The sequence below is a fragment of the Fusarium pseudograminearum genome, chromosome 4, assembly GCF_000303195.2.
Source record: "Fusarium pseudograminearum CS3096 chromosome 4, whole genome shotgun sequence".
In the NCBI taxonomy this organism is placed as follows: domain Eukaryota; kingdom Fungi; phylum Ascomycota; class Sordariomycetes; order Hypocreales; family Nectriaceae; genus Fusarium; species Fusarium pseudograminearum.
This window is the reverse complement of record NC_031954.1, coordinates 3,409,238-3,427,476: the sequence shown is the minus strand read 5'-3', so window position 1 is coordinate 3,427,476 and position 18,239 is coordinate 3,409,238. Positions and strand designations below refer to the sequence as shown.

At 48.7% G+C, this 18,239-nt stretch overlaps 4 protein-coding genes across 4 annotated transcripts, besides 3 other annotated features; 3 read left to right on the top strand and 1 right to left on the bottom strand.

The window, feature by feature from the left end:
• Positions 1–753: 753 nt before the first annotated feature.
• Positions 754–3,573, bottom strand: FPSE_04176 (uncharacterized protein; the record flags this gene model as incomplete). Its single annotated transcript, XM_009257294.1, has 1 exon — positions 754–3,573. One exon carries the CDS (start codon positions 3,571–3,573, stop codon positions 754–756), a length of 2,820 nt encoding a protein of 939 aa, XP_009255569.1.
• Positions 2,186–2,211: a microsatellite.
• A 1,033-nt stretch (positions 3,574–4,606) lies between the features above and the next one.
• Positions 4,607–4,661: a microsatellite.
• Positions 4,662–9,929: 5,268 nt separating this feature from the next.
• On the top strand, positions 9,930–10,410 carry FPSE_04175 (uncharacterized protein; the record flags this gene model as incomplete). The annotated part of the gene is made up of 3 exons (XM_009257293.1): positions 9,930–10,002; positions 10,064–10,209; positions 10,270–10,410. 3 exons carry the CDS (start codon positions 9,930–9,932, stop codon positions 10,408–10,410), a joined length of 360 nt encoding a protein of 119 aa, XP_009255568.1.
• Positions 10,168–10,203: a repeat region.
• A 1,025-nt stretch (positions 10,411–11,435) lies between the features above and the next one.
• Positions 11,436–12,574, top strand: FPSE_04174 (uncharacterized protein; the record flags this gene model as incomplete). The annotated part of the gene is made up of 2 exons (XM_009257292.1): positions 11,436–11,857; positions 11,911–12,574. 2 exons carry the CDS (start codon positions 11,436–11,438, stop codon positions 12,572–12,574), a joined length of 1,086 nt encoding a protein of 361 aa, XP_009255567.1.
• Positions 12,575–14,128: 1,554 nt separating this feature from the next.
• Positions 14,129–18,058, top strand: FPSE_04173 (uncharacterized protein; the record flags this gene model as incomplete). The annotated part of the gene is made up of 10 exons (XM_009257291.1): positions 14,129–14,147; positions 14,301–14,307; positions 14,354–14,426; positions 14,883–15,051; positions 15,105–15,334; positions 15,386–15,956; positions 16,009–16,160; positions 16,211–16,467; positions 16,516–17,359; positions 17,411–18,058. 10 exons carry the CDS (start codon positions 14,129–14,131, stop codon positions 18,056–18,058), a joined length of 2,970 nt encoding a protein of 989 aa, XP_009255566.1.
• Between the last annotated feature and the right edge of the window lie 181 nt (positions 18,059–18,239).

Genomic DNA, 18,239 nt, shown 5'->3' with positions numbered 1-18,239 from the left:
TTATTTGGCCATGATTTTACATAGATACACTACATACATGCCGGCGGCACTCTTGAATAAATTCACGACTTGATGACCCCTGATACTTGCAAGATGTGTACCTGTCCCAAGAATGTGATCGCCCACGCCAAAATGCTGCCTAGACGCCTGATTACGATTCAAAGCATACCTCACGTATTTTGCACTCTCCTTGTAAGTTTGAAGAATTTCAGCACTATGTTCATTACTAGTTCTGTCCATTTCTCACCAACCTCCGCAATATACCAAGCCACCTCTCATGTCTCACTGCTTCCTTTTGTCGGCAGCGGCACCAAGCATGCCAGCCAGGAGCATGTTCCCCTCTCCTTCTATCGGGAGTCTAAGCTACCACTCAACCCAACTCAACCAGATATGTTGGCTCGGGAGCAGCAACTTGGACTAATCCCAGATACCAATGCTAATCATGCAATCATTAACCTTCGCGCCCGTTCCCATCCATAATCCAAAATTCTGATAAATCAATCGATCCAAGGCTTTTTTTTTCTTCATTGCGAGTGTTGGTACCCTGTTTGTTGATCGATGTTGTTGTTAAGTTTGACATTACTTGGTGCAATAATGGCAGATAATGTAGAATTGCCCAGCCGCCGAGATTCAGTTACTCGTAGACCAATGCCAGAAAATAAGTATTGTACACATGCTCGCATGCAAATGCAGCGACGCAGTCATAGAACGCCAACGCTTGTAGAGTGTCTTCGAGTCGGATCTCCCTCATCATTATTTAGTATCGCCTTCTTTCTCCTTGATGGGTTCCTTCTCCTTGGTGGGCTTCCAGAACTGCATCATGCGGCCCAGCTTCTTTGTTCGGCTGCTCTTTGGCTTCTTGTTCTCATCGCTGTCCAGTGTAACTTCCATCGATAGCTTGCTCCGTTCACCGTGGGAGCTGCTGATGAGACGACTGAGGCTAGCCAGGCTAGACCTTCGACGCCCAAAGGCAGACGACACCGAAACAGGGCGGGGCTCTCGAAGCGTCGGTTGGGATTGACGCTGACCTGGGAGAAACATACTTTCTCGCGTCATTGTGGAATTGCTCGACGTCAGTGAGGGAATATCATAATCCACCGAAACCCGAACCTCGGGACCAGGCTCTCCCATCAACAGCAGAGACCGGAAGTTGTTCTCATCAGCTACCGACGAGGGAGCTGTCGAGATTCGCTGTACATCAACAGACATGGGAGACCTAGGCGACGGGAACGAGGACGAGTAGCTGATGGCGTAAGGACTGTTTGGTACGTTGGCTGGTGCTGGAAGGTGCAGCGGGCTGACTTCGCCGGGAGAGAGGTCGTTGTTGGCAGAGAACCTCTTGAGTGACGAGTGAGCGGAGTCGGCAGTGCCGCATCGTTCCGCAGGCATGAATGGCGAACGGAATATTACACTTGGGAACTCCTCGGCGATGACACTTTCGTGAAGAGATGACCTTGAGCGTTCGCCTCTGACCGTACTGCCGGATATTTGATCCTTGTCGCTGAGACTAGAAGTAGTTCGTCTCATATTGTGCACTGATAGCTTATCCTGGGAATTACGAAGAGGGTCTCGAACAACACCAGCTGGGGGTGTAGCGTCGCTATCAGAGTCAGTCTCTTCTTCCGAAGAGTCATCGGTTGTTCCAGATCTAGCATTGTCATCATCCTCTTCGTCTTCCTCAAAAACATCAGCCATGGTGGAGCTGCTGTTGTAACGATGTATACCAGCACGGCCAGGGTCAAAAGGAGGCAGATCAGGAGCAGATTCAGCACGCCGGTGATAATGCATACCAGGGCCGCTGAAGCCCTTCATACCCTGTGCACTGTGGAGTCGACGCTTTCCAACACCGCCAGCTGCTCGCTGGGCGGCCTCCCACTCAGGATTCTGAGGTAATGGTGTGTTGAAAGGACCAAGAGCTGCATCTAAATCGATCATGGGATATGATGATTCATCAGCTGATCGTTTTGGTTTCTCATCCTCCTGAGGAGGATCAGGAGACTCCGTGACAGTGAGTGTGGGAGTTGAAATCTGCAATAATTCTGGCTCTCCATACATTTGATCCGCACCCTCATATCGGGCGACGCTGGGTGCTGGAGGAGAAGGAGAGCAACCACCTTCGGATTTCGAGCGCTTGTTGTGAGATTTTGGTTTTCGCGGCAAAATAGCGCCGGCCCAGCCCTTGACTTTCTTCTTCTTCTTCTTGCTCTTCTTGCTGCTCTTGGGTTTGGCCGGCACCACATCAGGAGTTTCGGTAGCGGTGTCAAATCTGCTGCTGGATGCAGGCGCTATCTTTGTCAAGAGATCAAGTGAGCCGGCGCTCTGCGGCCGTGCCTTTCCGGGAGATGTGTTGCCACTCGAGTGCTCTCTAGCAAAGAATGACCAACGCTTTCTGGTCGGACTGGGCTCAGGATCTTCCGCCTTGGGGGTATCGGCGAAATTGAGCAGGGTAGGAATTGAGTTTCGGCGCTTGGGCGAGCAGGCTGCGTTGGCCAAATCGTTAGTATTCTCAAGTATGGCACCTGCTGTGCTTGGTCGAGAATCCGATATCTCGCGGGTTGGTGTTTGAGATAAAGGTGATGGACTATCACGGCCACTGGGCGAGTTCGCTGAAACGATAGATGAGATGCTGCCAGATAGAGAATGTCCAGGACGCGCCGTTACAGTGCTGGATGTCTCGTTGGATACCAGAGACAAGGGTCGTGGTATGAACTCGAGTGTATCAGAGAATCCAACACGAGCTTTGGGGTTCTTGGGACTGCTGTCAGGTGATGATTTTGCGACCGGGTCTGTGGTTACTTTCGACGCCTCCGGTTTGGGTACTGGTTCGGGGTCAGGCGTGATTTGTTCGTCAAGCTTAAGAGGTCCTTGATTGTTGGGTTGCTCATAGTCGGTCGGACTTGTTGGTGCGCTGTTCCCACGACCGGCAGAATCGAAAACGGGTGGTTGGAGGATAGGAAGGTCATTTGTCGAGATGGCGCCAGAAATTCCTCTTCGATGACCCCTTCTCGGTGGGATTTGAAATGCTGGCGACACAAGTCCACTCTCGGACTTTGTTGGACTGGTGCTCATAATGGCAATCGAATTGCCCTCACGAAGACGGCCTCCAACGAATTCACTACCGCCTCTTCGGTGTCCATGACCACCAGGTCGCTGTTGCGATGCACCATTCCTGGGAGAATGAGGAGAAATTGGAGGAGTCAAGAGGAAGTTGTTCTCGCGATCTGGGGAAAGCATCGCACCAGGATTGAAGCTAAAATCTGGCAATGCTGACCGAGCATTTCTCTCCGCATTTTCAGCGGAAAACCCAAAACTGAAGTTGGGGGTCTCAATGGCCGACATGGGACGACGTCCTGTCGCTCTTGAAAAGGATGAGGGTGCGGATGCCGAGACGGGTGGTTGAGCTGGAAAGACGAATGGAGGATTTGGAGGCGGTTCATCAGCTTGGGCGCCGCAGTCGATTGATTGAGATCCATTTAATGAATTCATCGAAGCAGCAAATCGGTCGGCAGGGCTGTCGAATGCTGGACCGGAAGATGGGCCTGATAGCCGCTCGGGGCCAAATGCGGTTGCCATCTTCTCCTCAGCCGCGCAGCGGCAATCGAAGCGATGGACAACGGTGGGTTAATTAATAGTTCATAGGACAAGCGGATATTCGTTCCAGGACCGCCAGACTCGCTTGATTGTTCGATTCGAGCGGTTGGATAGCAATAGTATGTTGGCGGCTTCGAAGAGATTGCCGCGTCTGAGGCGTCACAAGCAACGATCAGTCTAAAGATCTTGAAATGAGACGAAACTGGCAAGAAGGCGAAGGTGTTGTCCTCGCAAAACAAATTGCTACAATATGCGATGGTGCTAGGTAACGGACCGGATAGAAACGGCAGCAACGGGCTTGAAAATTGTCGAGATGATCGCAGAGAATTGGCAGATAAGACGAACAACTCGAATGGTGAGTGTAAAACTAAGTAAGGTATGTAACGTATAGAAAAAGGAGTGGACGGACAAGACCAGCGCAACTCTGCAAAAGACAAGAGAGCAACTGGAATCGCACCAAGAAAGAGGAGGTCGGGAAGAGGAAGAACAAGATTCTTCGCTCGCAAAAGGCGGCGTTGTTGTTGAAGTGAGGCCGGAGAGTTGAAGAAGAGAAGACGGGACGGGACGGGGGGGGAGAAACGCGATTTCGTGATCAAGCGAAAGGTAGTGGAGTCTAAAGAGAGGGAAAGCCAAATGGACTTGTGTTCAGCCACGTCTAGCAAGTGCAAGTGCAAGGGGTCCACTGTGATTAGAGTACATCGAGGCAGGTACCGCTGCAACCAACACGGAGGGAGGCAGACCGCCGGAAATGGCGAAGGAGGACCTGCGTCTCTAGTACCTCGACACTTCCTTCCAAGTTTGGTCAGGCCCCAGGCCCTGGCCCCCCTTGGTCCTAAGTCTTTAGGTTAGGTTAGCTCCTTGTAACTAATCCCTAGTCCTTACTGGAGTTGGATACCCTAGTCCAGGTACCTGGCCGGGACAGTCTGACTGACCTGTCTACTAGCCAGAGACATATACGAAGACTTGATCAAGGGGTGCCACTTCAGGGACTCTACTTAGTTAACAGCCTGTGGTGTGTGCTGTTGCTGTTGCTGTTGTTGTGCACTGCTGTGCTGTGTGTGTGCTGTGCTCTGTGCCAAGGTTGGAGTGGATGCCAATGGATGGCGGTTCATGAATCGAGGAATCAGGGTGGCCGAATACAGAAGCCGCAGAAGCCCAATGGGGACATGGTTCATCAACCATGCTTCTTTTCGATAACAGATACGATCTGGTGTGTTGCATTCAACTGTAGGTATCCAGGGCAGAAGCATTGGGTTTGGGCGATATGTGAGAGAATAACTCAGACAATGCCAGCGCCAGCGCCTACATCGTTTGTCCGGGCCCCTTCCTTCCTTCCCTTCACTTCCATCCATCCATGATGGATTCCCTTTCTCCAGTGCGGTACCTGGAGAGCCAGGGGTGGCCGGACCTCCTCTGCTCCGCTTGGCAGTGGGTCTCTCCCCGAGCATGAAAGACCCGCACTGTGTTGTCCTTTGCTGGGGCAAATTACATCGAGGCGGTCATTCTCGCTGCTGACTTCTTCACTGGTTGACGATAATTACATCGCGAATTACCATATTATGCTGCTGGAAGCTGTCGATTAATTCACTTCTATTAAACATGCCAATGTGACAAAAACATGGATCAACCGGGTATCGAAGTTTATTCCAAGAGATGAACAAACGCTCTGAGTCCTCACCTAATCTTACTGAAACAGGACAGCAATACCATCGTGGAGATTGATCTTCACTGACAGCCGTTACACACACAATCTGTTCATGGCGGTCACCATTTCATGACAGGTACTGTCAATATCGGCACATGATACTCCATGCCTGCCCACATCTGCACTGTGACCTCGCAGGTTAGACCATCCCTGTCTGGTCCTTTGTTCTCCCGGCACTAAGCACTACAGTAGGCGCAGCTCTGTATAGGCATCTTAGGCCTCTGCTATTCGCTATTGTTTCTCAGCAGGGCCTTCTAGGATCCCGGCTGTGATCCCTCAGTACACTACGTGCAGTTTTGTACCTGCACCAGCACGTTCGTGAAGAAGCGCAAACGAACCAGGCCATGACGGGAATGCAGGCGAACAACCGGGAGCAAGTGACATTAAGCGCAAATCATGAATCTGTTAGAGCACGGAACGACAACACTGCCTGGTCTGCGAGATATTGTACTCGCAATGTGCTCCGTCACTCTTGAAGATCTTCTATTCTTCGCCAGCCGCTTTTGCCAGGATAATGACCTCGAGGGAGAGCGGGGGAGGCGAACGAGAAGTGGAGGTGAGTAACGGTTGCAGCGGGCGGCACGATGTCTTGCTTCATGGCCGGCCGCGACAATCCAACGGCCTTGGCGGTTGCGCAGACAGCTCAAAACCAAGTACGGACAGTCTTGGCTCACAGCCGGTTACCATAAACTTACTTCTTGCCATATTACAATGGCGTATCCCAATAGCCCAACAGGATTGAAGGCTCTTAAGCCGGTCTTCATATGATAATACCTCGAGAAGAGAGACCCCAGTCAATTAACGACCGGGTAAGTTGCAATGAGTATTACTACCATAGGATGGTCAGCACCAGGCACGGATTTGGATAACAAACAGTTGGCGACTATTGGTATACAAAAAAAAACAATGCAGGACACTGAGTCAGCTTCATGCATAAAAAAAGAAGTGTTTCTCGTTTGAGATGACGAAACATCCACACGAAAGCATACAGTTGGCTAGGCAAAAGCAAAAAATTCCATCTCGTACTGAGAGGAAAGTCTGTCCTGATGAGCGGATTTCTGGTGCGTTATCGGCTTGAGCATTACAGAAAGACATATCAGCTTTGTGCAGGCCATTCTCGTCGTTTCCCAGCTTGAAGCGGCTTTTGCAACCCATACACAAATGTCCCTAGATCTCGTGTAAGTTGAAGCCCAATCATATTCACCGAGAGACCAGTGGGCTGTTGTAGCAGGCAGCCACTAAGTTAATAGACAGATCGATCTTCAGAAAGGGGGTCTGGATCAGCAGGCAAGTATCTATCAAAACATCATATCAACGCTAGGAACTTGAAGATACGATAGTTCCCGTATGACAGCCATAGGCTTTAGATCGCGATATCGCTGGGCTTTCCACCAAACAGACAGGCATTGCTAAAAACAAAGCAAGTTTATCTCTACAGATAGACATCAATACCTAGCTATCTACGTACGAATACGCGTACTGCACTGTGCATCTCTGCCCACTCCCTCACGACTTAACACCGGCCGTCAAACCATCGTACAGTTGAGACATGGCTGCATGATGAATCGGGGCTAGAACCAGTCTTCAACCGCTATGCAAGAGGCCAGGGAATACGATACTGTACTATGGTACAACATGGTCTCGCAGTGATATTTTGCTTTTGCAAGCTTTGCTGGGGTTGGCCATGTTCTCGTCCATTTCTTTCTGAGATTTGTCAAGGATAAAATGGCCCATCCTGATCACGATACAAGTTACGAGGCAGGACAGGACACGATCACAACAAAGCCAACCCCAGACTAGTCTCCATGATCTATCGACCAGGTCTTGAAGATTACGTACCGCCCTGGTTATTTGTCCGAGCGTTCTGATAACAAGGCTAGAAGCGTCCAGTTTTAGATATTGACAGATGGGTCATTACTGATATTTCAACAGTTATTGTACTTGATGTGAGAATCGTTTTACCAGACAGCATGAGAAAAGCATGGGTTCGTTTTGCTTTCTGCGTTTCTATCGCGCGGCAATAAATTCTGCTTGTTGCAGCCCTCGCTCGCTCAACGTCTCATTCGCTACGCACGGGGTCAGGAACAGCCGCAAGTCCCCTTGTCTGTTCCCACCCTGGTACACGTACCTGAAAGTCTTGCCTTGATTTGGTTTTCGAAAAACATGGCAGCTGATGACGGATGCAATTGAGGCTTGGGCTTTCTTTGATCTGGATTGAAGGGCGCTTGTGAAAACACATTGCCTTGTTCGTCCAAGAAGTGAAGTGAGATTCACCGAGGCAACAACATCGGTCTACGTGCTGTCAATGGGCCTTGGCTCATTGCTTTTCAATAAACAAGATGTCAGACATCGTAACGGGGTAAACATGGACCCAACTTTATCACGGTTCGTTTCAATAGATCATAACCGGATATTAACAAATACCATGGTCGAGATTACAGGCAACACTCTTCCTGTGCTATAGCAGGGACAGCATTTACTGGTGTTTAATTGCAGCGATAAAATAATAGCATACACAGTATCCAAGAACTGACTGATCTTGAAAATGATTATTAGCGGTCAACAGGCAGATCTACAACAATGTCCGACGACATCCGCGAACAATGCACAGACAGAACTCATCGCAAGGCGCTTGGCGCATCGGAAATTTAACCAAACATGGTATAGAGCACACGTCTGTCTGAACTCTCAACGTCTAAAATAAGCAGGCCCTGGCAGTTGCCCAAAGAACAAGACGGCTGCATCTGTTTGATCTGCAGTTGTCGTGACGATTGTGTGTTGGCAAACAAACTACAGCGTCAATCGCATGATACCTCGACTTTTCGAAGCTGCATGCATGTGATGCCTGCATTGTTAGTGTCACTCGTAGCGGTCAACAACTCGTGTCTTCTTTTCTTTTCCATCCCTCTTGTCTCACCAAAACTCGGTGGTTCATGGCCAGTTTCTCTCATGGGGCCTACTCCACCAACTAAGTCACTATCAACAGGGATTCTCCTTCTTTCAAGTTCCCCTGTCCATCTCGTCATGCTCCACAGTGTAGTGTATTTATGAAAGGCCAATTTCACAATCATGAAAAAAGGGCTTGCGAGATCGCATCTCAGTTCAGCCTGCCGCTACTCAGCTCGTCCGCGAATAACCTCGCGGGACCGTTGAAGTGAAATGAAGCCTCTGTTCTCCGTGCATGAGCAATCTCGCCAACTATCTCAACAGAAAGCCAGGCAATGCCATTCGACACGCGGTCATTCCTATTATTATCACGACCGTTATAAGCCAATTTGCCCAGCTAATTACGATTTCCTTTCCATTCCGTCATGAACTCCATCTCCCTGCGTTGCGGTGAAGGAGGCCTCGGGGCAATATTGACAGATAGTTGCTCCTAGGCTCCCATCACAAAGGAAAGCATCGTATGTATACTGTATTGATGGAGCTAAGAAATACCGTACCCGAATTTAGCACACGCTGGTTCATCGTCATTTCGTGGGCGGGCTGGGCTTTGATCTTTGCTATGGGTCCCATGGCATGTCATCCATCTCGAGGTAGGATTCGGCCGCCATACCGAAGTAACAAGGCCTAATCTGGTTTCCAAACCCGCATCAGACATGTCCCACTATGACATTGTCATGTTATTTGCGACGAGTCGAACGGTTCAATGCTTACTATGTATGTATAAGCGCTCATTTATAGGTGTTCATGCTGTCCTTCGTCCAAGTCTTGTTTGCCAGCATCGTTTTCCATGGTTAGGGCTTGTCTCTCCACACATGTGAATTGGATGTCTCTGTCGCCCAATGTTTCGACAAGTTGATGCATGATAATTTGCACGCTGAAATCTGGAAATGACAGTAATTAACCAGACATAAAAACACGTATACCGGCTGCTGGCTTCTCGTCAGTGATAGGCTCTTCACAATTCTGCCTCGGCCAGGCTATCTCCCTTGTTGCATATGTGCTATACTTGGATAGGCCCTTATGACCTATACGTAAACGAACATGCAGTTCCTGCAATACGAATTGCACTTGACCCTGCTCCAATCACATCAATTGATCAGTGTATCCGCCCTTAGCTTCCATGCGTCGAACTCAAAGCCACGTTAAGATCCTGCAAGTCGGGAAACCCAGTCACTGCACAAGAGGGATCAATGGGTGGGCGGATGGATTTGAGGCTTACAAGTTCACAGCTGAAGACTGTAGCCAATAGCGTATAACTCTCCCTAGACTGAAAGCCAAGTGGGACAGTAGGGAACATTATTGAAGAAATCGTCAGCTCCAACGATCAAGACATGTCAAACTATAGGGTGTCGACGGGCCAGAGGAAAGCCGAAGCCATTGACTATTAGACTCCAGTTGAAGGGGGCAGCAGTGTCCAGACAATGAAACAGAAGCACGAAGCGACGCAAGATCGCCCCTTAGTATCTACCCCTTACTTAAAGTGTGGGGGTAATCATCCCGTCCATCTGGACCCTGGATTTGTGCCACAATCGACATGAGCACAGCCACACCTTTTGTCTGCTTACTCACCGCCTGAAAAATGATGCCCCGCTGTAACTTTTTTTGACTGGCAGAAAATTTGGTGAAGGCGTGCGAAGATCGCTGAAACGACACGCCTTGCTATCAAGAACAGACAAGCATCAACAACATGTCTGATACGGAAAACACAAACCTGACCCCCGCTCCGGCGGCCGAGAAGACCTTGGGCATGCGCAAGAATGGTGAGATAATCCCTCGATGTTGCGCGCGACGGCAAAGTTCCACACGCTAACCACCCTACAGGCAAGCAATGGCATGCTCCCAAGAAGGCTTTCCGACCTACCTCTGGCCTGAAATCTTATGAGAAGCGATCGCAAGAGCGCGCAATCATGATCCAAATCAAAACTAAGGAAAAGGAGATGAAGGAAGAGAAGGAGGAAGAGCGACAGGTAAGCATCAAAAGATTCTGCTTGTCTGCGTAAAGTGCCATGATCTAACCACGGAAATAGCGCAAGGTCCAGGCCATCAAGGAAAAGCGAGCAAAGAAGGAGGAGAAGGAGAGATACGAGAAGATGGCCGAGAAGATGCACAAGAAGCGAGTCGAGCGACTAAAGCGCAAGGAGAAACGCAACAAGCTGATCAACTCCTAAACGAGATGGTGCGATCTCTTGAGCTGGGCTGATGGGGCAATGGGGGGAAAAGACATACATAATACCGACAACATTATGATTTTTTTACGATGCGGCATACCTCAGACTACAACTTGCAACGAAAAGTATAGGTTAGGGACCTTGGAAGCAGCACAATATACCTCGGCGTTGGAATATGCGACTAGTACGGATCCTGGTAGAAGATTGAAGATTAGGTTTCTCGAGATTGTGTGACTGTCTACTAATTGCGTTTGTTTTCGCTTGCAATTTGAGCGTAGTCTTGATGATCAGAACTTTGTTCAATCTCGGCTACTTCAACTCCAAGTAGAGGCCTCCGTTGTTAATCTGTATGCTATAATGAAGAATCTAAAGACCGACTGCTAGTTTTAAGTCAGGAGTATATGTAAAAGTTGCTAATATAATTGAGGTGTCAAGTTGACGAACACAACTTTCCTTGGTTTCGTTGCAAGCTCTTATCACCTTGATGAATGACGAACATGCCAACTGGATGATACTGTGGGTAATGGTAATTGCGATAAAACCTGAAATGTCAAAGGTGGCAGCATATGCAAAAGCATCTCAGTAATGACCATCGGCAGCTCGTATCTACATGATTCTATCTTTAGTGTCTATCAAAAAACGTATTCGGGTGCTAATATCGAAAGCTTGACCTTGTGTGGAGATGGTATCCTCTCTGCCTCTGCTCTGTGCGGCAATGACATGTGAAACTGCCGACCTACGGATCCACTAAACCATCTCCCAAGTTGACCATTCGACGATCGCCTGATGTAACCACGCAAACAAAGTCAGGAAATCAACTTCCAGAAGCCCTCTTTTTTGGCTTGGGTAACCCACACCTCATGCGTCACAGGGTCCAGGCGTAGCAGTACATAGACTTTTTCCATTCTCGACTGACTGCCGCTGCACGCACCTGCACGCAAGAACGAATCGGGATCGGCCACACGGCAACCCAATCCAACCCAACCCAGTTCAGATTTGACAAATAACGCTCCATTGCTCACGCCATGGCCTCCGCAGGCCTTACGAGTCCCAGAGACTCTGTCAACTCAGTTTCAAGCATACGATCTGGTGGTCGTCACCAGCTTAAGCGATCCATTACCGAACTCGCGTCGCCTGTCAAGCTCAACCGCAGAAAGGAGAAGGAACGCGATCGATATAATGAGGACCGCGCTTCGCATGCACACCACATCTCCATCTCCCATCCTCTATCTCCGAACTCGCTATACCAGAGCAGAGCATCAGTAGACATCATGCCGCGATCGGAAGGCGTAACACCTTATATGAGCCCCGACCAGAGTCGGAGGCCGAGCTTGATGCTGTCGAGGGAAGAGGAGAATAAGGTCGTTAGCGTTCCCGCACCGGTAGAACCCAAGGCGAGCAGAGAAAGGATACAAGAAGAGAAGGTCAAGACATCCTTGCAGGTCGAGTAAGCTGCCGTCCACTTTTCTGCACGTCGTGGCATATCGCTGACCCATCCAGGGGCTTGAAGCAGTCGTTGGTCGAACTAGGCACTTTCTCTACATCAACGGCACGGCGACTCGACGAGACATACTATGCCGTACTTGAAAAGATGACTGCCCTCCAATCGACCGTTTCTGCGTTGAAGGAGCTGGCCGAGGAATCTCAGAGCATACACGGAAACTTTGAGAAGGACGCCTGCGAGATTGAAGATGATATCACGTCGCAAATCGCAGCGATGGGGCAGTTTAAAGAACACCAAGAGAATATTGAATCACTCACAACACGTGTTCAGGACGGACGCGCAAGGATCCGTGCTCTGAGTGATCGAGTTGATATTGTTCGAGAGCAAGTCGAGCTCTGGGAACGTCACGACAAGGAATCGCAGGACAAGACGCGGCTGAGGCTGAGGGCCATAATGATCTGCATCACAGTCGTATTCTTGGCAGTGGTGATTCTGTTTGTTGGCGCGCACTATGTATCGCTAAACAGCGCGGGAATGGGAGAGGGTAGCTCAGGCACGCCACGACTTGCAGAGTCTATCATTGAGTCGCATAAAGAAGCAGGGTATACATCACTGCCGCTCCAGCGACATGAGAGAAGCGAGTCGCCATATTTGAAGAGAAAGCCAGCGCATACGCCGAAGCATAGAGGTGATGACCTACGTGCTTTTGATGAGCTTTGATGCTGGTGCTCAACATTGCTTGCTTTTTCTTATTCGATACCCCATGATTTATGACATACAGTAGCGCGCATATCACATTATTTCCTTTGTCTATTTATAGATTGGATATCGTATCCAACAAGAAGAGAGCTGGTAAAACGAAAGAAAGGGGAGAAGGTAATACCACACAGTGCTGTTTCTTTTACCTGAAGATTTCAGTAGAGGATAAAGTCAGCGAGAGCACCAGACTGCAATAGGTTGGGAGTTACATGTTCACTTTTCTTAATACAGCTTATAATCTTGTTGAATTCTTATGTTGACTCTTTATATAGTTGCTGTCGTGACGCTTTTGCCCTCTCCTCGTTCTGTAATGCGTCATTGTTCCTCTAAATTCTGACATCCTTACTCCAGACTATCATATATCGTATAAACGACACAAGCCTTGACCATGATCACGATCAGGCCGCTAAGTCAGTTGAGACAGAGACTTCCCTTGTTTATAGCTTGATACAGTATTGATTAAGATGCGACGGAACTTTCCTCCACCTACAATTGATCAAGACCATGGTCGGGCCTATAGTGATCTGTTATAGTACCTAGGTGGTAGTAATTAAAGATAAGACCATGGCAACCTTACATCTACAAAACTTTGCAGCGTTGAAACTTTGTGTAATTGCGCAGTTCGATGCCATCATTACTCTCAATATCTGGCAAATACTTACGCAATGAGACCTAATGACCTTTGCCAACCCATGTATGTAAGGCGTAGGCAGATTGGCAAGCAACTACTCATGCGCCGAGCCGCAGCCGGCGCCACACTTCGGAGCCTCCGTGTCACACATCCCCACTGCCGAGCCGTGACCCGGAGGTCGTCTCGAAATTGTTTGGCTCAGCTTTGCTTTGGCCAGGACCGCCAAGGAGCACATACTCGTTCTGGTCAGGCTCGGAGAGCTTGTCAAGGCAAGGCCGAGTGTTCTCCGTGAACCGTGCTTTAGATGAAGCATCACAGAATGCAGCTTACTTGGTCTTGTGAGATACCTTATTTCTCGAAACAGGGTTACCCCAAGTTGTCCAATATTGCCAAAAGACAAGTAGAAAAGCTCGCTTGACCTCTGAAACTTTACGTGACAATCGAAAATATGCTGGTCAGCACGTACCATAGCAAATTCTTAGATGCTAACCCGAGTTATCCTAACCAATAAAGCACAGACTTGACGTTGCGTAACTCAACGTGGCGGGGTGAAAGATTATACCATGTCTGTATTTTCTTCTTTTTTTCAGTTGATGATTGGTCCACTCGTAATATCGGGATTGGGTACGAAATTCAGTTTGTCTTTTTCCTTTTTTTGCGGCTTTGCATGGTCCAAGTTGACCAGCGGCTACGATGTGAACGCATGACGGGGGGATTCTCCGTGTCATGGATTTTGTGTTGTAATTGATTGTAATATTTGGATCAACAAGGAGGATCAGCCGCTTGTTTCGGTATCAAAGCAAGTTAATTTGGCGAAAGACGCTGTAACAGTAGGTACTTTGAACAAACGGTGCAAAGTTATATGCAGTATCGAGTCTGTAGTCATGCCTTATCTTACAGCAGGTAAGTTCCCGAATGGTCAATGTGGCTTGGCACTAACATTGAAGTTTGTAATGTTTAGAAGCCTCTTCGTGTTGCTGTCATTGATCATTTACCGTACCATGTACTCAGCCTTACGTTAACTGCCTTGAGTTAGACTATTGTAACCATCCATAGAACTACCGTACGTACACCCCCCAAAAAAAAAAAGACTTTGCAGTTGAGTACAGAGTAGTCATGGTAATTTTTGAGTCCCATGCCACGCATCCATGGTACGGCAAAAAGGACCCGAAAAGCAGGGTTGTGAGAGTCTGGGCGAGTGGCTTGGTGCTTGGCGACACACGTCATGCCCCTCGATTTTGGCGCTTAACACACGCAAGTGTCCAGAGCGACAAATGCTTTATAAGGTTGAGACGGGCTGCAAAGAAGTGAAGCGTCATCATTTCCGATTGACTGTCTGTTTGAAAGAGACTGAAAAACTGTTTTGTATGTTGGTGATACCCCGGAACAAGCATTACGTAGCTGCACCCATTAGTTTATCACTAAAGCTGACTGACTGCAGCTCTGCCCCGCCATAAGGTAGTCCACCGAACCCCATCAAAGCAACAATCGTTCGGGCGGAAATAATATACCCCAAATTCCACGATCGACGACTTGAACACTTCATCCTACCTATATCCTACGAATCTATAGTGACGAGCGACCTCTTTTATCCTCGATTTGTCCCTAATTTACACCAAAACCTACACTACACAACAGAACACGACACGCTCCCGCATCCTGGCCATGGCTGCTGAGACCGGAGATACGCCCGCAGTTGTCGAGGGCGCTGCTCCTCCAGCTCCGTCTACCATCGACTTGCCTGTCCGCACAAAACAAGATGCCACGCTGACTGCTGGCCAGGCACTAACTGGAAAACAAGAGCACTGTGAGTTGTAATGCGCTTTGTTATATGAACCCAGCTAACGTTCTATACCCCAGACCTCAAGAGAGAGCTTATATCTGAGCAGGTGAAGTGGGAGATCAACGAACTCAATTCCACAACGGCACTGCAACGCTTCGGCGCACCGTTTCGATCCGACCAAGGCGAGGTCCCCCCTGAGGAGTCCGAACTGCCTATTCTGCGATATATCTTTGTCCATCATATTCGCGACTTTCCTTTCCTAGACAAGGCGCGCGAGAAGGAGTTTTGGCAGGACAAACTCCAGGTGGTGAGTAATGGGCATACACGATAACAAACAGCCGAAGCTGACATGATATAGTTCCTCGAGTCCTTCGCGGGAAAGCAAATCTCATCTTCAGAAGATCGTTTGGAGGAGACGAAGCGACGGAAGCTTGCCATCAAGGCTAGGAAACTCGTTGAGCTAATGATGGTCTCCGGAATTGGAACATCATCTGGTTTCGAAGAGCGCATCCGATTCTCCGAGATTGAGATTGTAGATAGCAATGCCATCGAGACGGGCGTGATGCATACAATGCCCGAGGGCAACTACATCAATGGCTGGGACGTCAATGTCGCCGGCGTGAGAGTTACCCAGGTTAAGCACACGATCCGAAAGCACAAGCATGCTGAGTTTATCTTGCGTATCAAGAAGAAGGGAGAGTTGGAGCATTTTGTTGGACGAAGGTACAGCGACTTTGCAAAACTCCACAGCCGACTGCGTACAGAGCTTCCCGGTCGTGTGGTACCTGAAATGCCCAAGAAGAACAAGTCCGACACAACGACAACAATCGCTTTCACATCCATGTTCAGCAATGGGAATGATTCGGATGCTTCCTCTATCTCATCTGTCTCGACGAGACCGAACGGTTATACGTCCATGCTATCACCTGGTGCGACCCATCTCTTTTATGATAAACTGTGGCAGTGGCTAACATTTTACAGGCCACCGCAAGAAGGACTCTTCTGCCTCGTTCCGATCGAATAGATCAAAGGGACTTAACTCCCCAAGGCTCCCGTCTCCTCGGGTGTCCACCGAGGGAGGAAGATTGAGTCCGGCTATCCGACATGATTCTGATAAATCAGACCAGTCAGATGTGAGTGCCGTATCCCCAGTCTTGCTTCAGATTCAAACTAACACTAACAGCAACCTATCGTCTTGTGGCGTGAGAACCAGAGAATTTCACTGAGGGCGTTCCTGAGATCTCTGCTACATAACCCCCAGTTTGCCAACACCAATGCTATGCAAGAGTTCCTGAGTGGCGAGCCCATTACTCCGACAGACGATGATGTTGAGGATATCATTCGTAGGAAGGCGTTAGATGAGAAGCGCATGCAAGAGCAAAAGCAATTCTATGAAATCGCAAGGAAGCGAGCTGCCGAACTTGATGAGTACATGGAACAGTGAGTCTTTTCACGTACCAGTGTTGAATGCAAGCTAACATATTGCAGGTTCCGCCGCGACATTGTGGAGCGAAACGGACTTACTATGCTATTCCAGGAAATCAAGGAAAAGGAGACTATTCAGGATCTTAGTATCCAGTATCGAAAATTTGCCGAGTGGCTTCGTATCGAGATTGCTGCCGTCATCTATCATCTCTTCCTTGCCGAAGACAACTCCCCTGAGCTCTTTGCCCAAGCCAGACGTATTCACTCTCTTATCCCATACTCAGTCATCAAGAACGTTATCAGAATTGCAAATCCGGCGGCCGTTATGTCAGCTGTTCTCGATATCTTCCTGGCTCAGCCATTCGGCACACGGTCATTGATGCAGAGAATCTTCTCCCTGACACTGAACGATGGAATCAAGAGTTTCCAAAAGTCGATCGATATTCTCGCTACCAAGATCGACGATCCTGTTTTCTCCCAAAAGCTTTACAAGTACACACACGCGGAGGAGCATATTAAGATTGCTATTCGCGAGGAAGCTGAGGCTGATGATGTGGACATTATTGTGGCTGTTATGAGATCCGATCTCATCGAGCCAGGACTTACAGGGGAGCAGATCCAACGACTCTATAACGCATATGTTGCTTTCAACAATGCAGTGGAGAACGTTGATGAGGAGCTACGCCAGGGAGCTCAACTCTTCTCTTACATGAAGCAGTACCTGAAGCTGTGCACAAGGCAGCGCGATAAGGAGATGATGCTGCAATTGATTGAAGAGCCAGTAACTCTGCAGCTCTTCCGTGATCTGTTCACGATCTTCTATGAGCCGCTTGTGCGAGTTTACAAGTCCGCAAACGTGTACAACAGTGTTACAGACTTTGCCGTGTTTATCGATGACATGATTCAGGTAAGAAGCATAACTCTTTCAAAATCGAGACATGAATTAATATGAGTATAGGTTGTCGACAAGTGCAGAGAGCAGGATGCTTCAGCGGATCCCAACCAGACTGTACAGGCCTTCATTGATCTGTGCCAGCGTCATGAACACAACTTTTACAAATTTGTGCATGAAGTTCACACACATGACAACGGCCTCTTTACCCAGCTCATGGGCTGGATTGAGGGTATTCTGGAGTTCTTGCGTAAGGGCCCAAAGAATGGAACTCTTAATGTCAATGCATTGTTTGAGGGCGGCGTGAGTGCTGGAGTTTTAGATAAGGAGAAGGCGATGGCAGAGATCAACTCGCTTATTGCATGGCAAGAAGCCAGAAAGAAGTGGCACAACGACAAGACACGACAAAAGATGGCCGCAGAGGGACATGCTGGAAACGACTTGATGCCAGCCGGTATGAATTTTAACTCGGCTGATTTCGGGTTGGACAGCGAAGACCTTGAAGATATGGCATACGACGATGGATCCGATGACGAAGCAGAGGCACAGGAGGAAGACGAGATGGATCCTATCGAGGCTGAAAGGCGACGCAGGGCGAAGCGACAGGATCGCTTGCGCCGAAGCGCCGGTGAACCAGCCAAGCCCCCTGTTGGAGAGGTGCACAAGCTGACTGAAAACTTCTTGATTATGCTGCGACAAGTTCTGTCTAATTAGTTTTAGCAAGATATCCCTTGTGTTGTTGTATACTGGTTTGGAGGTTTAGCATTGGCTTATGATGAAAGAGCAGGATTGAATTAATGCGGGTGTTGTCAAGGTATAAACCGAATGGACTAGAAATGGAACATAGGAATGGTTGATTCGGAATAGAAGTTGATACCAGACGTTGCTTGATATA